The sequence below is a fragment of the Oncorhynchus kisutch genome, linkage group LG1, assembly GCF_002021735.2.
Source record: "Oncorhynchus kisutch isolate 150728-3 linkage group LG1, Okis_V2, whole genome shotgun sequence".
Taxonomy (NCBI): Eukaryota; Metazoa; Chordata; class Actinopteri; order Salmoniformes; family Salmonidae; genus Oncorhynchus; species Oncorhynchus kisutch.
Genome location: NC_034174.2, coordinates 73,260,438 through 73,285,154, shown reverse-complemented (window position 1 = coordinate 73,285,154; position 24,717 = coordinate 73,260,438). Strand labels below are relative to the sequence as shown.

At 42.2% G+C, this 24,717-nt stretch overlaps 1 protein-coding gene across 3 annotated transcripts in view; it reads right to left on the bottom strand.

Annotated features, from left to right (window-relative positions):
* plppr2b (phospholipid phosphatase related 2b) overlaps positions 1–24,717 on the bottom strand; it is a 64,071-nt gene that overhangs the window by 15,206 nt on the left and 24,148 nt on the right. For 2 of the 3 annotated variants that reach the window (XM_031832576.1, XM_031832590.1), the window contains exon 3: positions 23,846–24,034. In XM_031832576.1, the coding sequence (XP_031688436.1) occupies positions 23,846–24,034 (189 nt within the window). Of the gene's footprint in view, positions 1–23,845; positions 24,304–24,717 lie in introns of those variants that run through there. The other variant, XM_031832584.1, reaches the window with a different exon arrangement.

The window sequence follows — 24,717 nt, the reverse complement described above, 5'->3', positions numbered from 1 at the left end:
TCTCTCTCAACAAACGAAGAACGCCGTTACATACTGTATATAGATATAACTACTGTATATAGATATAACTACTGTATAGAGATATAACTACTGTATAGAGATATAACTACTGTACAGAGATATAACTACTGTATAGAGATATAACTACTGTACAGAGATATAACTACTGTATAGAGATATAACTACTGTTAGAGATATAACTACTGTTAGAGATATAACTACTGTATATAGATATAACTACTGTTAGAGATATAACTACTGTTAGAGATATAACTACTGTATAGAGATATAACTACTGTACAGAGATATAACTACTGTATAGAGATATAACTACTGTTAGAGATATAACTACTGTTAGAGATATAACTACTGCATAGAGATATAACTACTGTATAGAGATATAACTACTGTATAGAGATATAACTACTGCATAGAGATATAACTACTGTATAGAGATATAACTACTGTATAGAGATATAACTACTGTATATAGATATAACTACTGTTAGAGATACACTATAACTACTGTTAGAGATACACTATAACTACTGTTAGAGATATAACTACTGTATATAGATATAACTACTGTTAGAGATATAACTACTGTACAGAGATATAACTACTGTATAGAGATATAACTACTGTTAGAGATATAACTACTGTACAGAGATATAACTACTGTATATAGATATAACTACTGTTAGAGATATAACTACTGTATAGAGATATAACTACTGTTAGAGATATAACTACTGTACAGAGATATAACTACTGTACAGAGATATAACTACTGTATATAGATATAACTACTGTTAGAGATATAACTACTGTTAGAGATATAACTACTGTTAGAGATATAACTACTGTATAGAGATATAACTACTGTACAGAGATATAACTACTGTATATAGATATAACTACTGTTAGAGATATAACTACTGTTAGAGATATAACTACTGTATAGAGATATAACTACTGTATAGAGATATAACTACTGTACAGAGATATAACTACTGTATATAGATATAACTACTGTTAGAGATATAACTACTGTTAGAGATATAACTACTGTATAGAGATATAACTACTGTATAGAGATATAACTACTGTTAGAGATATAACTACTGTATAGAGATATAACTACTGTATAGAGATATAACTACTGTACAGAGATATAACTACTGTATATAGATATAACTACTGTTAGAGATATAACTACTGTACAGAGATATAACTACTGTATAGAGATATAACTACTGTTAGAGATATAACTACTGTACAGAGATATAACTACTGTTAGAGATATAACTACTGTATAGAGATATAACTACTGTATATAGATATAACTACTGTTAGAGATATAACTACTGTTAGAGATATAACTACTGTATAGAGATATAACTACTGTTAGAGATATAACTACTGTACAGAGATATAACTACTGTATAGAGATATAACTACTGTTAGAGATATAACTACTGTACAGAGATATAACTACTGTTAGAGATATAACTACTGTTAGAGATATAACTACTGTTAGAGATATAACTACTGTACAGAGATATAACTACTGTATATAGATATAACTACTGTATAGAGATATAACTACTGTTAGAGATATAACTACTGTATAGAGATATAACTACTGCATAGAGATATAACTACTGTACAGAGATATAACTACTGTATAGAGATATAACTACTGTACAGAGATATAACTACTGTATAGAGATATAACTACTGCATAGAGATATAACTACTGTTAGAGATATAACTACTGTACAGAGATATAACTACTGTATAGAGATATAACTACTGTATAGAGATATAACTACTGTACAGAGATATAACTACTGTTAGAGATATAACTACTCCATAGAGATATAACTACTGTTAGAGATATAACTACTGTTAGAGATATAACTACTGTTAGAGATATAACTACTGTACAGAGATATAACTACTGTATAGAGATATAACTACTGTATAGAGATATAACTACTGTTAGAGATATAACTACTGTATAGAGATATAACTACTGTACAGAGATATAACTACTGTACAGAGATATAACTACTGTATAGAGATATAACTACTGTACAGAGATATAACTACTGTACAGAGATATAACTACTGTTAGAGATATAACTACTGTATAGAGATATAACTACTGTACAGAGATATAACTACTGTACAGAGATATAACTACTGTATAGAGATATAACTACTGTACAGAGATATAACTACTGTACCGAGATATAACTACTGTATAGAGATATAACTACTGTATAGAGATATAACTACTGTTAGAGACATAACTACTGTATAGAGATATAACTACTGTATAGAGATATAACTACTGTATAGAGATATAACTACTGTTAGAGATATAACTACTGTATAGAGATATAACTACTGTATAGAGATATAACTACTGTTAGAGATATAACTACTGTATAGAGATATAACTACTGTTAGAGATATAACTACTGTATAGAGATATAACTACTGTATAGAGATATAACTACTGTATAGAGATATAACTACTGTTAGAGATATAACTACTGTATAGAGATATAACTACTGTTAGAGATATAACTACTGTTAGAGATATAACTACTGTATAGAGATATAACTACTGTGTCACGCCTTGGTCTTAGTATTTTGTGTTTTCTTTAATTATTTGTTCAGGCCAGGGTGTGACATGGGTTTGTGTGTTGTGTTTCATATTGGGGTTTGTAGTATTTGGGATCGCGGCTGATTAGGGGTGTTGTATAGGCTTGGCTGCCTGAGGCGGTTCTCAATCAGCAGTCAGGTGCTTCTCGTTGCCTCTGATTGGGAACCGTATTTAGGTAGCCTGAGTTCGCTTTGTCTTTTGTGGGTGATTGTTCCTGTCTCTGTGTAGTTTCACCAGATAGGCTGTAATTAGGTTTCACGTTCCGTTTGTTGTTTTTGTATTTATTAGTTATTTTCATGTATCGCACTTTTCTTCATTAAAGACATGAGTAACCACCACGCTGCATTTCGGTCCGACTCTCTCTCAACAAACGAAGAACGCCGTTACAGAATCACCCACCACACACGGACCGAGCGGCGTGGTTACAAGCAGCGACCGCAGGAAAAGCGAAAGGAGGAATGGACATGGGAGGACGCATTGGACAGCAATGGATTGGAGTATACGACGTGGGAAGAAATCGACAGGTGGGCGGCCAACCCAGAGAGAGTGCAGGAGCCCGCATGGGATTCGCTTGAGCAGTGCGAAGAAGGCTATAGGCGAATGGAGTCGAAAAGGAAAACACGGCGGCGCAGAGCGAAACCCGAAAGTCACCCCAAAAAATGTATTGGGGGGGGGCTCAGGGAGAGAGTGGCAGAGTCAGGAGTCAGACCTGAGCCAACTCTCCCTGTTAATCATGAGGAGCAGCGATATAAGGACTTCTGGTCTTGGGAGATGATATTAGACGGAAGAGGACCCTGGGCTCAGCCTGGTGAATATCGCCGCCCCAAGGAGGAAGCAGAGGCAGCAGGAGATAGGAGCCGGCGATACGAGGGAACACGGTTGGCAAGGAAGCCCGAGAAGCAACCCCAAAAAATTATTGGGGGGGGGCTTACAGGGAGTATGGCTATGCCAGGTAGGAGACCTGCGCAAACTCCCTGTGCTTTCCGGTGGGCTAAAGAGACCGGGCAGGCACCGTGTTATGCTAGTGAGCGCACGGTGAGCCCGGTACGGTTCATACCAGCCCTTCGTATTTGCCGGGCTAGAGTGGGCATCGAGCCAGGTAAGCTTGGGCAGGCTCGGTGCTCAAGAGCTCCAGTGCGCCTGCACGGTCCGGTCTATCCAGAGCCACCTCCACACACCAGTCCTCCGGTAGCAGCTCCCCGCACCAGGCTTCCTGTGCGTGTCCTCGCTCCAGTGTCACGAGTGCCCGCACCACGCATCAGGCCTACAGTGCGCCTCGCCTCTCCTGCTCTGTCGGAGTCTCCCGCCTGTTCAGCACAGCCAGAGCCTTCCTTCCCTCCTGCGCTGTCGGAGTCTCCCACCTGTTCAGCGCAGACAGCGTTTTCCTCCTCTCCTGCGCTGTCGGAGTCTCCCGCCTGTTCAGCACAGCCAGCGTTTTCCTCCTCTCCTGCGCTGTCGGAGTCTCCCGCCTGTTCAGCGCTATCAGAGCCTTTCTTCTCTACAGCGCTGCCGGAGCCTCCTGCCTGTTTGAAGCAGCCTGAGGTGCCAGTCTGCAGGGAGCTGTCAGTCTGCAAGGAGCTGTCAGTCTGCAAGGAGCTGCCAGTCTGCAAGGAGCTGCCAGTCTGCAAGGAGCTGCCAGTCTGCAAGGAGCTGCCAGTTTGCAAGGAGCTGCCAGTTTGCAAGGAGCTGCCAGTCTGCAAGGAGCTGCCAGTCTGCAAGGAGCTGTCAGCCTGCATGGAGCAGTCAGAGCTGTCAGTCTGCAAGGAGCTGCCAGTCTGCAGGGAGCTGTCAGTCTGCAAGGAGCTGTCAGTCTGCAAGGAGCTGTCAGCCTGCAAGGAGCTGTCAGCCTGCATGGAGCAGTCAGAGCTGTCAGTCTGCAAAGAGCTGCCAGTCTGCAAGGAGCTGTCAGCCTGCATGGAGCAGTCAGAGCTGTCAGTCTGCATAGAGCAGCTAGATCCGCCAATCAACCTGAATCTTCCAGATCCGCCAGCCAGCCAGGATCTACCGGAGCCTACTACCTACCTGAGCTTCATCTCAGTACTGGGCTTCCTCTCAGTACTGGGCTTCCTCTCAGTACTGGGCTTCCTCTCAGTACTGGGCTTCCTCTCAGTACTGGGCTTCCCCTCAGTTCCGGGCTGCCCCTCAGTTCCGGGCTGCCCCTCAGTCCCGAGCTGCCCCTCAGTCCCGAGTTGCCCCTCAGTCCCGAGCTGCCCCTCAGTTCCGGGCTGCCCCTCAGTCCCGAGCTGCCCCTCAGTTCCGGGCTGCCCCGCAGTCCCGAGCTGCCCCTCAGTCCCGAGCTGCCCCTTAGTCCCCGAGCTGCCCCTCAGTCCCGAGCTGTCCCTCAGTCCCGAGATGCCCCTCAGTCACGAGCTGCTCCTCAGTTCTGTGGGGTTCTGGGTGAGGACTATTAGGCCATGGTCGGCGGCGAGGGTGGATTATCCCAGGACGCGAAGGGGAGGAACTATGACATTTATGGAGTGGGGTCCACGTCCCGAGCCGGAGCCGCCACTATGGACAGACGCCCACCCGGACCCTCCCTATGGTTTTGAGGTGCGTCCGGGAGTCCGCACCTTGGGGGGGGGGTTCTGTCACGCCTTGGTCTTAGTATTTTGTGTTTTCTTTAATTATTTGTTCAGGCCAGGGTGTGACATGGGTTTGTGTGTTGTGTTTCATATTGGGGTTTGTAGTATTTGGGATCGCGGCTGATTAGGGGTGTTGTATAGGCTTGGCTGCCTGAGGCGGTTCTCAATCAGCAGTCAGGTGCTTCTCGTTGCCTCTGATTGGGAACCGTATTTAGGTAGCCTGAGTTGTTCGCTTTGTCTTTCGTGGGTGATTGTTCCTGTCTCTGTGTAGTTTCACCAGATAGGCTGTATTAGGTTTCACGTTCCGTTTGTTGTTTTTGTATTTATTAGTTATTTTCATGTATCGCACTTTTCTTCATTAAAGACATGAGTAACCACCACGCTGCATTTCGGTCCGACTCTCTCTCAACAAACGAAGAACGCCGTTACATACTGTATATAGATATAACTACTGTATATAGATATAACTACTGTATAGAGATATAACTACTGTATAGAGATATAACTACTGTACAGAGATATAACTACTGTATAGAGATATAACTACTGTACAGAGATATAACTACTGTATAGAGATATAACTACTGTTAGAGATATAACTACTGTTAGAGATATAACTACTGTATATAGATATAACTACTGTTAGAGATATAACTACTGTTAGAGATATAACTACTGTATAGAGATATAACTACTGTACAGAGATATAACTACTGTATAGAGATATAACTACTGTTAGAGATATAACTACTGTTAGAGATATAACTACTGCATAGAGATATAACTACTGTATAGAGATATAACTACTGTATAGAGATATAACTACTGCATAGAGATATAACTACTGTATAGAGATATAACTACTGTATAGAGATATAACTACTGTATATAGATATAACTACTGTTAGAGATACACTATAACTACTGTTAGAGATACACTATAACTACTGTTAGAGATATAACTACTGTATATAGATATAACTACTGTTAGAGATATAACTACTGTACAGAGATATAACTACTGTATAGAGATATAACTACTGTTAGAGATATAACTACTGTACAGAGATATAACTACTGTATATAGATATAACTACTGTTAGAGATATAACTACTGTATAGAGATATAACTACTGTTAGAGATATAACTACTGTACAGAGATATAACTACTGTACAGAGATATAACTACTGTATATAGATATAACTACTGTTAGAGATATAACTACTGTTAGAGATATAACTACTGTTAGAGATATAACTACTGTATAGAGATATAACTACTGTACAGAGATATAACTACTGTATATAGATATAACTACTGTTAGAGATATAACTACTGTTAGAGATATAACTACTGTATAGAGATATAACTACTGTATAGAGATATAACTACTGTACAGAGATATAACTACTGTATATAGATATAACTACTGTTAGAGATATAACTACTGTTAGAGATATAACTACTGTATAGAGATATAACTACTGTATAGAGATATAACTACTGTATAGAGATATAACTACTGTATAGAGATATAACTACTGTATATAGATATAACTACTGTATAGAGATATAACTACTGTTAGAGATATAACTACTGTTAGAGATATAACTACTGTATAGAGATATAACTACTGTTAGAGATATAACTACTGTTAGAGATATAACTACTGTACAGAGATATAACTACTGTATAGAGATATAACTACTGTTAGAGATATAACTACTGTACAGAGATATAACTACTGTTAGAGATATAACTACTGTTAGAGATATAACTACTGTTAGAGATATAACTACTGTATAGAGATATAACTACTGTATATAGATATAACTACTGTTAGAGATATAACTACTGTTAGAGATATAACTACTGTATAGAGATATAACTACTGTACAGAGATATAACTACTGTATAGAGATATAACTACTGTTAGAGATATAACTACTGTTAGAGATATAACTACTGCATAGAGATATAACTACTGTATAGAGATATAACTACTGTATAGAGATATAACTACTGCATAGAGATATAACTACTGTATAGAGATATAACTACTGTATAGAGATATAACTACTGTATAGAGATATAACTACTGTATATAGATATAACTACTGTTAGAGATACACTATAACTACTGTTAGAGATATAACTACTGTATATAGATATAACTACTGTTAGAGATATAACTACTGTACAGAGATATAACTACTGTATATAGATATAACTACTGTTAGAGATATAACTACTGTATAGAGATATAACTACTGTTAGAGATATAACTACTGTACAGAGATATAACTACTGTACAGAGATATAACTACTGTATATAGATATAACTACTGTTAGAGATATAACTACTGTTAGAGATATAACTACTGTTAGAGATATAACTACTGTATAGAGATATAACTACTGTATAGAGATATAACTACTGTACAGAGATATAACTACTGTATATAGATATAACTACTGTTAGAGATATAACTACTGTTAGAGATATAACTACTGTATAGAGATATAACTACTGTATAGAGATATAACTACTGTATAGAGATATAACTACTGTATATAGATATAACTACTGTATAGAGATATAACTACTGTTAGAGATATAACTACTGTTAGAGATATAACTACTGTATAGAGATATAACTACTGTTAGAGATATAACTACTGTTAGAGATATAACTACTGTACAGAGATATAACTACTGTACAGAGATATAACTACTGTATAGAGATATAACTACTGTTAGAGATATAACTACTGTACAGAGATATAACTACTGTTAGAGATATAACTACTGTTAGAGATATAACTACTGTTAGAGATATAACTACTGTATAGAGATATAACTACTGTTAGAGATATAACTACTGTATAGAGATATAACTACTGTTAGAGATATAACTACTGTATAGAGATATAACTACTGTACAGAGATATAACTACTGTATAGAGATATAACTACTGCATAGAGATATAACTACTGTTAGAGATATAACTACTGTATAGAGATATAACTACTGCATAGAGATATAACTACTGTATAGAGATATAACTACTGTATAGAGATACAACTACTGTATAGAGATATAACTACTGTATATAGATATATATAGTAGATAGTACATCCAGTTTTGCCCCACTGGCATTTACAACAGCCATGGTTCAGCAGGGTTATGCCTTCCCAATAGTACCCATGTATAGTAACGACCAAAAGTAGTCTTAAACGGGTCTGTGTCCCAAATGGCACCCTATTCCATGCTTAGTGCACTACTTTTGACCAGGGTCCATGGGGTTCTGGTCAAAAGTAGTGCACTATAGGATAATAGGGTGCCATGTGGGATGCAAACGATGCCATTCATATGCATGGTCTCTGTCCCTACGGGTGCTGAGCTCTGAAGATGACTCAACCACCTCACAGGCTAACGCTATTACTGTCTCCTCTCATTCCCCTTCACTCTACACAGGCCCGAGGGCCCCGGTGAGGGCTCAGATGTTAGCGTACACTCCTAGAAAAAAGGGTTCCAAAAGGGTTCTTTGGCCGTCCCCATAGGATCATATTTTTGGGTTCCAGGAAGAACGCCTTTCCACAGAGGGTGTGTGTGTGCATGCGTGTGTGTGTGTGTGTGTGCGCATGCGTGTGTGTGTGTTTACCGCTCCATAGCACAAGGAGGGCCATGTAGTGGTAGAAATCTAGGTCTGGGTCTTCTAATCATCTGTCAGAGTGTGAGAGTCACACTTGAAGGCTTGGCTGTCTTGAATAGCAGAGGAGAAGTGAGGAGAGGAGACAGGAGGAGAGGAGGAGGAGATGTGTAGGGCTTTGTATGATCCTTGATCCTTCCCTTGTGATGTCAGACTATCTGAAGTAATGTGAAGGCTGTGCAAGAGCTGAACAATGTTTTTCAAATAGAAGGAACAGTATCTAGCATCAGAGATCACTCTTCTCAGGGATTCCCAAACTCTTTAGATACATTTTTCAAAAGCCTGGATGAATGCTGTAGTTCAATTAAATCTTATTACATACTGATCTAAACACATAATCTTCCATGTAGAACCCTTTACACAGAGGGTTCTACATGGAACCCAAAATAGTTCTACCTGGAACCAAAAGGGTTTCTACCTGGAACCAAAAAAAGGTTATTCAAAGGGTTGTCCTATGGGGACAGCCGAAGAACCCTTTTAGGGTCTAGATTGCATATTTTTTTCTAATAGTGTTCAGTATGCGGTGAGATTTAGCTATCTAGCGTTTTAGCATCCCACGCTCCTACCGCACCATGCATATTGCATGATCATGTACCCTACATCATCGGTCTCTCTCTGTCAAAGGGTCCTGTGATCATTGGAGGGGCTCAGCAGTATTCTGATCAGAGCTGTATGGAGGATCTAACAGGGGTTAGGGAGATAAAGGGCTTGTGTGTGAGTATGTGTGAATCTGTGTCAAAGGGGAGGTCTCTCTCTCTCTGTGTGTGTGTGTGTGTGTGTGTGTGTGTGTGTGTGTGTGTGTGTGTGTGTGTGTGTGTGTGTGTGTGTGTGTGTGTGTGTGTGTGTGTGTGTGTGTGTGTGTGTGTGTGTGTGTGTGTGTGTGTGTGATCAGGGATGTGGGGAATGTGGGGAGAAGCAGGGATGTGAGGAAGTGAGTGGAGAAGCAGGGATGTGAGGAAGTGAGTGGAGAAGCAGGGATGTGAGGAAGTGAGTGGAGAAGCAGGGATGTGAGGAAGTGAGTGGTGAAGCAGGGATGTGAGGAAGTGAGTGGAGAAGCAGGGATGTGAGGAAGTGAGTGGTGAAGCAGGGATGTGAGGAAGTGAGTGGTGAAGCAGGGATGTGAGGAAGTGAGTGGAGAAGCAGGGATGTGAGGAAGCAGGGATGTGAGGAAGTGAGTGGGGAAGCAGGGATGTGAGGATGTGAGTGGTGAAGCAGGGATGTGAGGAAGTGAGTGGTGAAGCAGGGATGTGAGGAAGTGAGTGGTGAGGCAGGGATGTGAGGAAGTGAGCAGTGAAGCAGGGATGTGAGGAAGTGAGTGGAGAAGCAGGGATGTGAGGAAGTGAGTGGTGAAGCAGGGATGTGAGGAAGTGAGTGGTGAAGCAAGGATGTGAGGAAGTGAGTGGAGAAGCAGGGATGTGAGGAAGTGAGTGGAGAAGCAGGGATGTGAGGAAGTGAGTGGTGAAGCAGGGATGTGAGGAAGTGAGTGGTGAAGCAGGGATGTGAGGAAGTGAGTGGTGAAGCAGGGATGTGAGGAAGTGAGTGGAGAAGCAGGGATGTGAGGAAGTGAGTGGTGAAGCAGGGATGTGAGGAAGTGAGTGGAGAAGCAGGGATGTGAGGAAGTGAGTGGTGAAGCAGGGATGTGAGGAAGTGAGTGGTGAAGCAGGGATGTGAGGAAGTGAGTGGTGAAGCAGGGATGTGAGGAAGTGAGTGGAGAAGCAGGGATGTGAGGATGTGAGTGGGGAAGCAGGGATGTGAGGACAGCGGTATAACTATGGGAAACAGAGAGGTAAATGGAGAACAGCTATGGTGTAAAACCGCTATGGTGTAAAACCGCTATGGTGTAAAACAGCTATGGTGTAAAACAGCTATGGTGTAACACAGCTATGGTGTAAAACAGCTATGGTGTAAAACCGCTATGGTGTAAAACCGCTATGGTGTAAAACAGCTATGGTGTAAAACAGCTATGGTGTAAAACAGCTATGGTGTTAAACAGCTATGGTGTAAAACAGCTATGGTGTAAAACAGCTATGGTGTAAAACAGCTACTGTGTAAAACAGCTATGGTGTAAAACAGCTATGGTGTAAAACCGCTATGGTGTAAAACAGCTATGGTGTAAAACAGCTATGGTGTAAAACCGCTATGGTGTAAAACAGCTATGGTGTAAAACCGCTATGGTGTAAAACAGCTATGGTGTAAAACAGCTATGGTGTAAAACAGCTATGGTGTAAAACAGCTATGGTGTTAAACAGCTATGGTGTAAAACAGCTATGGTGTAAAACAGCTATGGTGTAAAACAGCTATGGTGTTAAACAGCTACTGTGTAAAACAGCTATGGTGTAAAACAGCTATGGTGTAAAACAGCTATGGTATAAAACAGCTATGGTGTTAAACAGCTATGGTGTTAAACAGCTATGGTGTAAAACAGCTATGGTGTAAAACAGCTATGGTGTAAAACAGCTGTGGTATAAAACAGCTATGGTGTAAAACAGCTATGGTGTAAAACAGCTATGGTGTAAAACAGCTATGGTGTAAAACAGCTATGGTGTTTAACAGCTATGGTGTAAAACAGCTATGGTGTAAAACAGCTATGGTATAAAACAGCTATGGTGTAAAACAGCTATGTTGTAAAACAGCTATGGTGTAAAACAGCTATGTTGTAAAACAGCTATGGTGTTAAACAGCTATGGTGTAAAACAGCTATGGTGTAAAACAGCTATGGTGTAAAACAGCTATGGTGTAAAACAGCTATGGCGTTAAACAGCTATGGTGTTAAACAGCTATGGTGTAAAACAGCTATGGTGTTAAACAGCTATGGTGTAAAACAGCTATTTTGTGAACACGGGGTCTATTCGTTTGGATGTGGAGTGGAGGTTATGTGTAATGTCATTGTGCTCTCTTGTGCTCCTACTCTGTTGCACTTTGAACTTTTTAATCCAAATATGGATTCTGATTCCCGACAGGGACTGGATGCACAGTTGGAGGAAAACCCTGTAACCTCAGGATCTCACCACAGGCGCGATTCTAGTGTACCGTCAAACGTCAATACAACTCAATGGAAACCCATTAGATGAGTCGAGGCTTGAAATCGACCCAATATGGCAACCCTACTTAACAGAACCAACGTCGCAACCCGTCTTATAATGGACTGTAATGGACTTCACACAGGCCTCACTTCAATATTAACACACACAACACATGTTAAGTGACTGAGCATTCACCACGTTTGGTTCAGTGTTAGCCTCTAGGCCTCATGTTAGTGGTGATGGTTAGTGTTTAGTGTTAGTCTGTAGTGTGTGTCTTTTTACAGGTGAGATACCAGTGTTCTACTACAGCAGTATAAAGGGAGGGGAAACATCATTTATACATAATAACACATTTTAAACAGTCAGCTATGGCACATCCTCTATCCAGGAGCCTTTACATTATTAACATGCACAAGTACACACACACACACACACACACACACACACACACACACACACACACACACACACACACACACACACACACACACACACACACACACACACACACACACACACACACACACACACACACACACACACACACAAGACACACACACATACTCTACGTATGCACACGTACAGTACCAGGCATACACGCACAAACACACCGCTGCACAGGCCTATGGGCATGAATACACACAGACACACACACACTGAGGTTTGCTTGCAATGTCGGGCCCTTTGTGGATTCATGTGAACAGCTGCTGCCACAATATTATCAATAGGTAAACACTCTTAAAGAGACTGTGTCAGACACACTGGTGACAATGAGTTTACATAACTGGCACTCACAGAGGAGTAGAACCTACAAATACTGGTATTCTGCTGTCTGTGACACTCGGAGACACTGCTGGACTCCAACGTGGAGCTTTAGATCAGAAGATGAGAAGTGAAGAGAGGACTGACAGACAGATGTGAAACACTAGTTAGAACAGATCAAATGAACCAAAGATGGACCTGCTCCTTCCTGCTGACTTTCAAGAGTCGCAGGAAGGGATGGAGGAAAGGAGAGGGAGAAAGAGAGAGAGAGAGAGAGAGAGAGCAACAGAGAGAGAGAGAGAGAGAGAGAGCAACAGAGAGAGAGAGATGAAGAAAAATGAGGGAGGAGAGAGAGAGAGACAGAGAGAGAGAGAGAAAGAGAGAGAGAGAAGGGAGAGGGAGAGAGACAGAGAGAGAGAGAAGATGATAGATGAGGGTGACCAACGATGATTGATACCGGCTGTCTTCTCCTTCAGAGAGGATCACATTGCTGTGTTTTTCTTTGAAGTGTGTATATGTGTGTGTGTGTGTGTGTGTGTGTGTGTGTGTGTGTGTGTGTGTGTGTATACTGTATCAGTGTGTGAGTGAGAGAGAGAGAGAGAGAGAGAGAGAGTCTATGTGTGAACTGTGTGTGTGTGTATACTGTATCAGTGTGTGAGTGTGTGTGTGTATACTGTATCAGTGTGTGAGTGAGAGAGAGAGAGAGAGAGTCTATGTGTGAACTGTGTGTGTGTGTATACTGTATCAGTGTGTGAGGGAGTGTGTGTGTGTGTGTATACTGTATCAGTGTGTGAGGGAGTGTGTGTGTGTATACTGTATCAGTGTGTGAGTGAGTGTGTGTGTGTGTATACTGTATCAGTGTGTGAGGGAGTGTGTGTGTGAGAGAGAGAGAGAGAGAGAGAGTCTATGTGTGAACTGTGTGTGTGTGTATACTGTATCAGTGTGTGAGGGAGTGTGTGTGTGTGTATACTGTATCAGTGTGTGAGGGAGTGTGTGTGTGTGTGTATACTGTATCAGTGTGTGAGGGAGTGTGTGTGTGAGAGAGAGAGAGAGAGAGAGAGAGTCTATGTGTGAACTGTGTGTGTGTGTATACTGTATCAGTGTGTGAGGGAGTGTGTGTGTATACTGTATCAGTGTGTGAGTGAGTGTGTGTGTGTGTGTATACTGTATCAGTGTGTGAGGGAGTGTGTGTGTGTGTGTACTGTATCAGTGTGTGAGGGAGTGTGTGTGTGTGTATACTGTATCAGTGTGTGAGTGAGTGTGTGTGTGTGTGTGTGTGTGTATACTGTATCAGTGTGTGAGGGAGTGTGTGTGTGTATACTGTATCAGTGTGTGAGTGAGTGTGTGTGTGTGTGTGTGTATACTGTATCAGTGTGTGTGTGCTGGTGCTTGTGACTGCTGGTAGATCTGTCAAATCTCACGGTTGGAAAGTGGAGCAGAAGAGCTTTCTCATGTCCAACAGTGGAGCGTGTTCAGGAGTCACAGCCGTTTACAATAGAAGAGGAGAATGGATGATGGAGAGACGAAGGGAGAGGTTAATAAGTGATATAGAGATTTTATAATGATTTTATAAGATAATGTTGATGGACAGCGGTAGGGTTGGGCGGTATGCAGATATTCATACCATCGTACCGTTTCTGTACCATACCGGAGCATACGGTATTACCGGAGGTGCACACAAGGGGTGCTATTTCAACCCAAATTATTATTATTATTATATCTGGGGGTTTTTACGCACCAAACAATTTAGGCAACAGGGACCTTGACCCAGGAAGGGATTTAATGTCTCTGCTGTAACCTAGAAGCTTGATCTTGACATGTAGCCACCTAGCTACCAAGTCATCAAACCAAATCCAAAGCTGGGTGTCATCTTATTTTTCTTATAGATATACTTAACTTATAGTTATAAGAAGTGGTATAGCACACACCCACGCAAAAAAATGAATAATAATAATAATAAATGTAAACAAAGTGTTCCACAGGGATGCTGGTCGACTCCAATGCTTCCCACAGTTGTGTCAAGTTGGCTGGATGTCCTTTGGGTGGTGGACCATTTTTGATACACACAGGAAACTGTTGAGTGTGAAAAACCCAGTAGCGCTGCAGTTCTTGACACAAACCTGTACTTTTTGGGATTCTGTGCATATTGTTTTGTATTGCTAGTTATTATTAGCATCTGCAAACCTATGCAAGTGACAACAATGAACTTTGATTTGATATTTCCCTATTGTTCGTTACACATCGTCATCTCACGGTATGTGTGTGTGTGTGTGTGTGTGATGGGGTCCCGATGCATACAGTTAGTGCCTTATAAATTCTATATAAAAACTTGTGAATAACATACAGTTGAAGTCAGAAGTTTACATTCACTTAGACTGGAGTCATTAAAATGAGTTTTTCAACCACCCCATAAATGTCTTGTTAACAAACTATAGTTTTGGCAAGTCGGTTAGGACATCTACTTTGTGCATGACACAAGTCATTTTTCCAACAATTGTTTACAGACAGATTATTACACTTATAATTCACTGTATCACAATTCCAGTTAGTCAGAAGTTTAGGTACACTAAGTTGACCGTGCCTTTAAACAGCTTGGAAAATTCCCGAAAATGATGTCATGGCTTTAGAAGCTTCTGATAGGCTAATTGACATAATTTGAGTCAATTGGAGGTGTACCTGTGGATGTATTTCAAGGTCTACCTTCAAACTCAGTGCTTATTTGTTTGACATCATTGGAAAATCAAAAGAAATCAGCCAAGACCTCAGAAAAAAAATGTAGACCTGCACAAGTCTGGTTCATCCTTGGGAGCAATTTACAAACACCTGAAGGTACCACGTTCTGTACAAACAATAGTACGCAAGTATAAACACCATGGGACCACGCAGCCGTCAAACCGCTCAGGAAGGAGATGCGTTCTGTCTCCTAGAGATGAACGTACTTTGGTGCGAAAAATGCAAATCAATCCCAGAACTCCAGCAAAGGACCTTGTGAAGATGCTGAAGGAAACAGGTACAGAAGTATCTATATCCACAGTAAAACGGGTCCTATATCGGCATGACCTGAAAGGCCGCTCAGCAAGGAAGAAGCCACTGCACTAAAACCACCACAAAAAAGCCAGACTGCGGTTTGCAACTGCATATGGGGACAAAGATCGTACTTTTTGGAGAAATGTCCTCTGGTCTGATGAAACAAAAATAGAACTGTTTGGCCATAATGACCGTCGTTATGTTTGGAGGAAAAAGGGGGAGGCTTGCAAGCCGAAGAACACCATCCCAACCGTGAAGCATGGGGGTGGCAGCATCATGTTGTGGGGGTGCTTTGCTGCAGGAGGGACTGGTGCACTTCACAATATAGATGGCATCATGAGAACGAAAATTAAGTGGATATATTGAAGCAACATCTCAAGACATCAGTCAGGAAATTAAAGCTTGTTTGCAAATGGGTCAATGACCTCAAGCATACTTCCAAAGTTGTGGCAAAATGGCTTAAGGACAACAAAGTCAAGGTATAGCCCTGACCGCAATCCTATAGAAAACTTGTGGGCAGAACTGAAAAAGTGTGTTCAAGCAAGGAGGCCTACAAACCTGACTCAGTTACACCAGCTCTGTCAGGAGGAATGGGCCAAAATTCACCCAACTTATTGTGGAAAATTTGTGGAATTCTACCTGAAACGTTTGACCCAAGTTAAACAATTTAAAGACAATTCTACCAAATACTAATTGAGTGTATGTCAATTTCTGACCCACTGGGAATGTGATGGAAGAAATATAAGCCCAAATAAATCATTCTCTCTAATATTATTTTGACATTTCATATTCTTAAAATAAAGTGGTGATCCTAACTGACCTAAGACAGGGAATTTTTACAAGAATAAATGATAGAAATAGTGAAAAACTGAGTTTAAATGCGTTTGGCTAAGGTGTATGTAAACTTCCGACTTCAACTGAACATGGCATAGAGTCTCACAAACCAGTCCTAGTGTTACCATGACGATTTAGCTTCCTACCCACACTCTCTCTTGCTCTTCCTTCTCTCTCATCCTTCCTTTATTCTCTCTTTCATTCCTGCCTGGGCAGACTTCCCGGTCGCTTTGTGGAGAATCTAGGTTATAGTCCAGACCATTTCTCCCCTTCCATCGCTCTCTTTCTACTCCTTTTCATATGATCTCCCTCTCTCTTTCTATTCCATTTCATATGATCTCCCTCTCTCTTTCTATTCCATTTCATATGACCTCCCTCTCTCTTTATACTCCATTTCATATGATCTCCCTCTCTTTTTCTACTCCTTTTCATATGATCTCCCTCTCTCTTTCTATTCCATTTCATATGATCTCCCTCTCTCTTTATACTCCATTTCATATGACCTCCCTCTCTCTTTATACTCCATTTCATATGATATCCCTCTCTCTTTCTATTCCATTTCATATGATCTCCCTCTCTCTTTCTATTCCATTTCATATGATCTCCCTCTCTCTTTCTACTCCTTTTCATATGATCTCCCTCTCTCTTTCTATTCCATTTCATATGATCTCCCTCTCTCTTTCTATTCCATTTCATATGATCTCCCTCTCTCTTTCTATTCCATTTCATATGATCTCCCTCTCTCTTTCTATTCCATTTCATATGATCTCCCTCTCTCTTTCTATTCCATTTCATATGATCTCCCTCTCTCTTTCTATTCCATTTCATATGATCTCCCTCTCTCTTTCTATTCCATTTCATATGATCTCCCTCTCTCTTTATACTCCATTTCATATGATCTCCCTCTCTCTTTCTGTCCTTCCCTCTCTTTCTATCCCTATTTTTTTCTCCTCACAGTTCAACAAAATCCTGTTTAGTTGGACAAAGAGACACAGACAGAGACACACAGACAGAGACACATATAGAGACACAGACAGAGACACATACAGAGACACAGAGAGACAGAGAGACAGACAGACAGAGAGACAGACAGACAGACAGACAGACAGACAGACAGACAGACAGACAGACAGACAGACAGACAGACAGACAGACAGACAGACAGACAGACAGACAGACAGACAGACAGACAGACAGACAGACAGACAGACAGACAGATAGATAGATAGATAGATAGATAGATAGATAGATAGATAGATAGATAGATAGATAGATAGATAGATAGATAGATAGATAGATAGATAGATAGATAGATAGATAGAGACACAGACAGACAGACAGACAGACAGACAGACAGACAGACAGACAGACAGACAGACAGACAGACAGACAGACAGACAGACAGACAGACAGACAGACAGACAGACAGACAGACAGACAGACAGACAGACAGACAGACAGACAGACAGACACACAGACAGAGACACACACAGACAGACAGACAGACAGACAGACAGACAGACAGACAGACAGACAGACAGACAGACAGACAGACAGACAGACAGACAGACAGACAGACAGACAGACAGACAGACAGACAGACAGACAGACAGACAGACAGACAGACAGACAGACAGACAGACAGACAGACAGACAGACAGACAGACAGACAGACAGACAGAGGGTAGTCTACTCTCTCTCACCTATTTTTCTTTATATTGGGAGGAACCAATCTCAATATCCAGGTCCCATTCAGTGGGACCGAGACAGAGGGGAAGGGTGTCGATGTGACACCACCACTATCCTCTGTCCTCTGGCTCTCTCTGGTTGCATCCTAAATGTCACCCTTTTCCCGACATATATAGTGCACTACTTTTGCCCAGGGCCCATACCAAAAGTAGTGCACTATATATGGAATAGGGTGCCATTTGGGACACAATCTATGTATGGTTATCAGCAGCAGCAGCTCTATCTGCCTGTCAGGATCCATTCCATAATTCAGGAGGAGAAGGGGACTTCCTACGGCTTGACTGACAGGCAACACAAACACACAAACAACTCTTTCTCTCTCTCTCTTTCTCTCTCTCCCTCCCCCTACCTCTCTATCATTCTCTGTCGTTCTTCCTCTTTCCTACTTTCTTCTTTCCTCCCCCTCTAGTCTCTTTTCTCTTTATATCACCCTCTAAACTCCCTCTCTCTCTCTGCTCTCTATCCTTCTCCTCTTTCTCTCCCAGTCTTCCCCTCTTCTCTCTGTCTTCCCCCTTTCCTCTCTACTGTCTCTCTCTTTTTCTCCTTTCGCTACCTCGCCCTCTCTCCCTCTCCATAATGTTCCAAGGGCTTAGCAGCAGAACAGAGAACAGCTCTTCAGGGCACCAGTATTTAGCATTAGGTATGTGTGTGGGTGTGTGTGTGTGTGTGACCCAGATATTTACAAAGTTTCTAAAATAGCTCTTCAACTTCAAGCTGAGTTCCCATTCACCACGTCCCCTCCTATAGGGCACATGTATTATATGTAGGGTATTTTCAGACTTTATTAAACAGACAACGAGGATAACAGCGTGGAAAGATAGACGTTGTGTCAAAAGGCAATAGGCCGTGGTTTAAACCTACTGTATGCCGACACCGTAGATGTGTACTGGAGGCTGCGGCATTACCGCTACACCAGCCAGACTACTTCCACATTCTATACATGGCTAACATGACCAAACATTAACACTGTTGAGCAGACGATCAGTTCAAATGTTAAACTGGTAAGTGCTTGTAACTCAACCCTCTCATTGTGTAGGTCCAGGGGTGGCTTGTCACATACAACACACGCACACGCACACACAATACACACACACACACTCACACAGACACACACACATGTAATTAGCCACCGGGGTTTACAGTCCAGATATGGTATAAGTAGTGCTTCCAACTGCAGTGTTGCCATGTAGATGGCTACTGTAATTACTACTAGAGGCTGAGTGGTGTGTGTGTGTGTGTGTTGGCCAGAATTGTGCCCCACTTAGCCTTGGCATTCCCAATGGCTCTCATAATGTGTAGAGCCTCCACACACACACACCTGCACACACACCTGCATACACACACCTGCACACACACGACACACACACACACACACACACACACACACACACACTGGTGGTGAGATGTATCCGTCACACAGAATGTAACCCATTTCCGTAGCTGGAAGTGAAGGATGCTATAGCTGCCTGCTGTCCGCCCACACACACCAGACTACAGTGCCCTGTGATGTGCAGAGATGTTCTCCCTCGTATACGGATAGATAGAGGCAGACACATACTCACACACACGCAAGCAGGTAGTTGCGCACACACACTTGCATGGATGCACAAAAGCAGTAGAACACACTTAACATGCTGTACAGATTCACTGTCTCTCACAAATACTGTCATCTCCACATAGACAAGCACAAACACACCCACCCACCCACCCACCCACCCACCTATCTATCCATTTATACTGAACAAAAATAGAAAAGCATCATGCAACAATTTCAAAGGTTTTACTGAGTTACAGTTCATATAAGGAAATCAGTCAATTGAAATAAATTCATTAGGCCCTAATCTATGGATTTCACATGACTTGGGAATGCAGATATTCACAGTTAGTCATCTGTTAGTCACAGATACCTTTAAAAAAGTTAGGGTCGTGGATCAGAAAACCAGTCAGTATCTGGAGTGACCACCATTTGCCTCATGCAGCGTGACACGTTGATGACATGTTGATCCAGAGCATCCCGAACATGCTCAATGGGTGACATGTCTGGTGAGTATACAGGCCATGAAAGAACTGGGGCATTTTCAGCTTCCAGTAATTGTGTACAGGTCCTTGTGACATGGGGCCGTGCGTTATCATGCTGAAATATGAGGTGATGGCGGTCCCGGTATCTCTGAGCATTCAGATTGTCATCGATAAAATGCAAATGTGTTTGTTCTCTGTAGATTATGCCTGCTCATACCATAACCCCACCGCCACCATGGGGCACTCTGTTCACAACGGTTGGACATACTGCCAAATTCTCTAGCACAACGTTGGAGGCGGCTTATGGTAGAGAAATTATCTGGCAACAGCTCTGGTGGACATTCCTGCAGTCAACATGCCAATTGCACGCTCCCTCAAAACTTGGGAAATCTGGGGCATTGTGTTGTGTGACAATACTGCACATTTTAGAGTGACCTTTTATTGTCCCAAGCACAAGGTGCACCTGTGAATGTCATGCTGTTTAATCAGCTTCTTGTTATGCCACACCTGTCAGGTGGATGGATTATCTTGGCAAAGAAGAAATGCTCACTAACAGGGATGTACACAAATTTGTGCCCAAAAATAGACAGAAATAAGCTTTTTGTGGGGATGGGTACTTTTATTTTACCTCATGAAACATGGGACCAACACTTTACATGTTGCGTTTATATTATTGTTCAGTGTACATACAATCTAATGTCCAAAGCCAGAGATTGCAGAAGTTCCAGGTTTCAGTGCAATTTATGGCTTCAATAAGCACTAAGGCGCGTGTCCAGTCCCTTGCCCACACTCAGCCACAGTCCACCACTGTTAATATCAAACCCTTAATGTACTGGGCTCAGAGCTAAAGCCTTAATGAAGTGATAGGAGTGGACTGAAGTAGAGCATAGAGACCAGCCTGGAGGGGAAGGTCAAGGGTCAGCTCTGTCTATGGGGTTCACTTCTACTCGTACAATGTATAATTTATACTATACTGTACTGTAGTGTCTAATACTCATCCTCGCACACTGTAGATATGTGAATGCATTGACATTGCATGGGAACACACACACATACCATGCACACTGACGCCACACACAGATTCACACACACACACAGACACACAGACACACACACACACACACACACACACACACACACACACACACACACACACACACACACACACACACACACACACACACACACACACACACACACACACACACACACACACACACACACTCACCACATATGCTGCTGCTACTGTCTATTATCTATCCTGTCGCCTAGTCACTTTACCCCTCCCTATATGTACATATCTACCTCAGTTACCTTGTATTCCTGCACATCGACTCGCTGCTGCTACTCCCTGTATATAGACATGTTATTTTGACTCATTATTGTCATTCGTTATTCACTGTGTATTTATTACTCATGTCACTATTTGTATATACTGTATATATATATTTTTTTATTTATCTTTAACTCTGCATTGTTGCAAAAGGGCCCATAAGTAAGCATTTCCCTGGTAGTCTACACCTGATGTTTATGAAGCATTTGACAAATTCAATTTCATTTGAAAGCATATGTATGTCAGTCTGTGTGGGAAGAAACCTCTGATATTATATTATATACACACATTCTGCATACTCACTGACACATGCTGCATACCCACTGACACACATTCTGCATACTCACTGACACATGCTGCATACTCACTGACACATGCAGCATACTCACTGACACACATGCTGCATACTCACTGACACACATGCGGCATACTCACTGACACACATGCGGCATACTCACTGACATACATGCTGCATACCCACTGACATACATGCTGCATACCCACTGACACACATTCTGCATACTCACTGACACACATGCTGCATACTCACTGACACATGCTGCATACTCACTGACACACATGCTGCATACTCACTGACACACATGCGGCATACTCACTGACACACATGCTGCATAATCACTGACACACATGCGGCATACTCACTGACACACATTCTGCATGCTCACTGACACACATGCTGCATACTCACTGACACACATGCTGCATACTCACTGACACACATTCTGCATACTCACTGACACACATGCTGCATACTCACTGACACACATGCTGCATACTCACTGACACACATGCGGCATACTCACTGACACACATGCTGCATACCCACTGACATACATGCTGCATACTCACTGACACACATGCTGCATACCCACTGACATACATGCTGCATACTCACTGACACACATGCGGCATACTCACTGACACACATGCTGCATACTCACTAACACACATGTTGCATACTCACTGACACATGCTGCATACTCACTGACACACATGCTGCATACTCACTGACACACATGCTGCATAATCACTGACACACATGCTGCATACTCACTGACATACATGCTGCATACCCACTGACATACATGCTGCATACTCACTGACATACATGCTGCATACTCACTGACACACATGCTGCATACTCACTGACATACATGCTGCATACCCACTGACATACATGCTGCATACCCACTGACATACATGCTGCATACCCACTGACATACATGCTGCATACTCACTGACATACATGCTGCATACCCACTGACATACATGCTGCATACCCACTGACATACATGCTGCATACTCACTGACACACATGCTGCATACTCACTGACACACATGCGGCATACTCACTGACACACATGCTGCATACCCACTGACATACATGCTGCATACTCACTGACACACATGCTGCATACCCACTGACATACATGCTGCATACTCACTGACACACATGCGGCATACTCACTGACACACATGCTGCATACTCACTAACACACATGTTGCATACTCACTGACACATGCTGCATACTCACTGACACACATGCTGCATACTCACTGACACACATGCTGCATAATCACTGACACACATGCTGCATACTCACTGACATACATGCTGCATACCCACTGACATACATGCTGCATACTCACTGACATACATGCTGCATACTCACTGACACACATGCTGCATACTCACTGACATACATGCTGCATACCCACTGACATACATGCTGCATACCCACTGACATACATGCTGCATACCCACTGACATACATGCTGCATACTCACTGACATACATGCTGCATACCCACTGACATACATGCTGCATACCCACTGACATACATGCTGCATACCCCCTGACACATCACATATGGTATACACTTGCTCAACATAAAGTGTATGCTGCACACATTAAGTTCAATAGATAAAACAAATATATGCATTATTCCTCCAAAGAATGTTAGTAACACATGCAAAACAGCAGGAGAAGACACGTGGATACACACCCACTTATAAACACACACCTCCATCCAAACACCACGTGTGTGACGCTACGCCAGGTGTGTGTGTGTGTCTGTAGGCTACTCCAGTCCAGTCTTACCGTGACAGTAGGGATAGCGGTGACCAGAGAGTAGACCAGTGCCGGCGGCGCCTTGCTGTCGTCCTCGGGTCCGGGGTACGGTTTGGAGAACGTCTTGTCGAAACAGAAGAACCCTTGGACGTGAACGGGGAATGTGTCTGTGTACTCAAAGTAGTACGCCAGGAGAACCGTCCCAGCCATGATCACCAGCTGGAAATAGAACATGGTTCTAGGTTTAGAAAGAAGGGAAGAGAACCGAAGAGAACAGAAGAGAACCGAAGGATAGTAAGGTGGATGGGAAAACAAAAAGAAGCTATTGATGAGAAAAAGGAGAGAGGAGAAGGAGGCGATTCCTTTTTGAGCGCGGTGACATATGCTTCCGGAGTGTGTAGAATGAAAGAGAGCAAAAGAGGACAGAGAGAGAGAGAGAAACAGAGATAATGAGAGAGAGAGAGAGCGAAACAGAGAGAGAGTGAGAGAGAGAGAGAGAGAGAGAGCGAAACAGAGAGAGAGAGCGAAACAGAGAGAGAGAAACAGAGATAATGAGAGAGAGAGAGAGAGAGAGCGAAACAGAGAGAGAAACAGAGATAATGAGAGAGAGAGAGAGCGAAACAGAGAGAGAGAGAGAGAGAGAGAGAGCGAAACAGAGAGAGAGAGCGAAACAGAGAGAGAGATAGAAACAGAGAGAGAAAGAGCGAAACAGAGAGAGAAACAGAGAGAGAGAGAGATAGAGAGAGAGAAACAGAAAGAGAAAGAGCGAAACAGAGAGAGAAACAGAGAGAGAGATAGATAGAGAGAGAGAAACAGAAAGAGAAAGAGCGAAACAGAGAGAGAAACAGAGAGAGAGATAGATAGAGAGAGAGAAACAGAGAGAGAGAGAGAGAGAGAGAGAG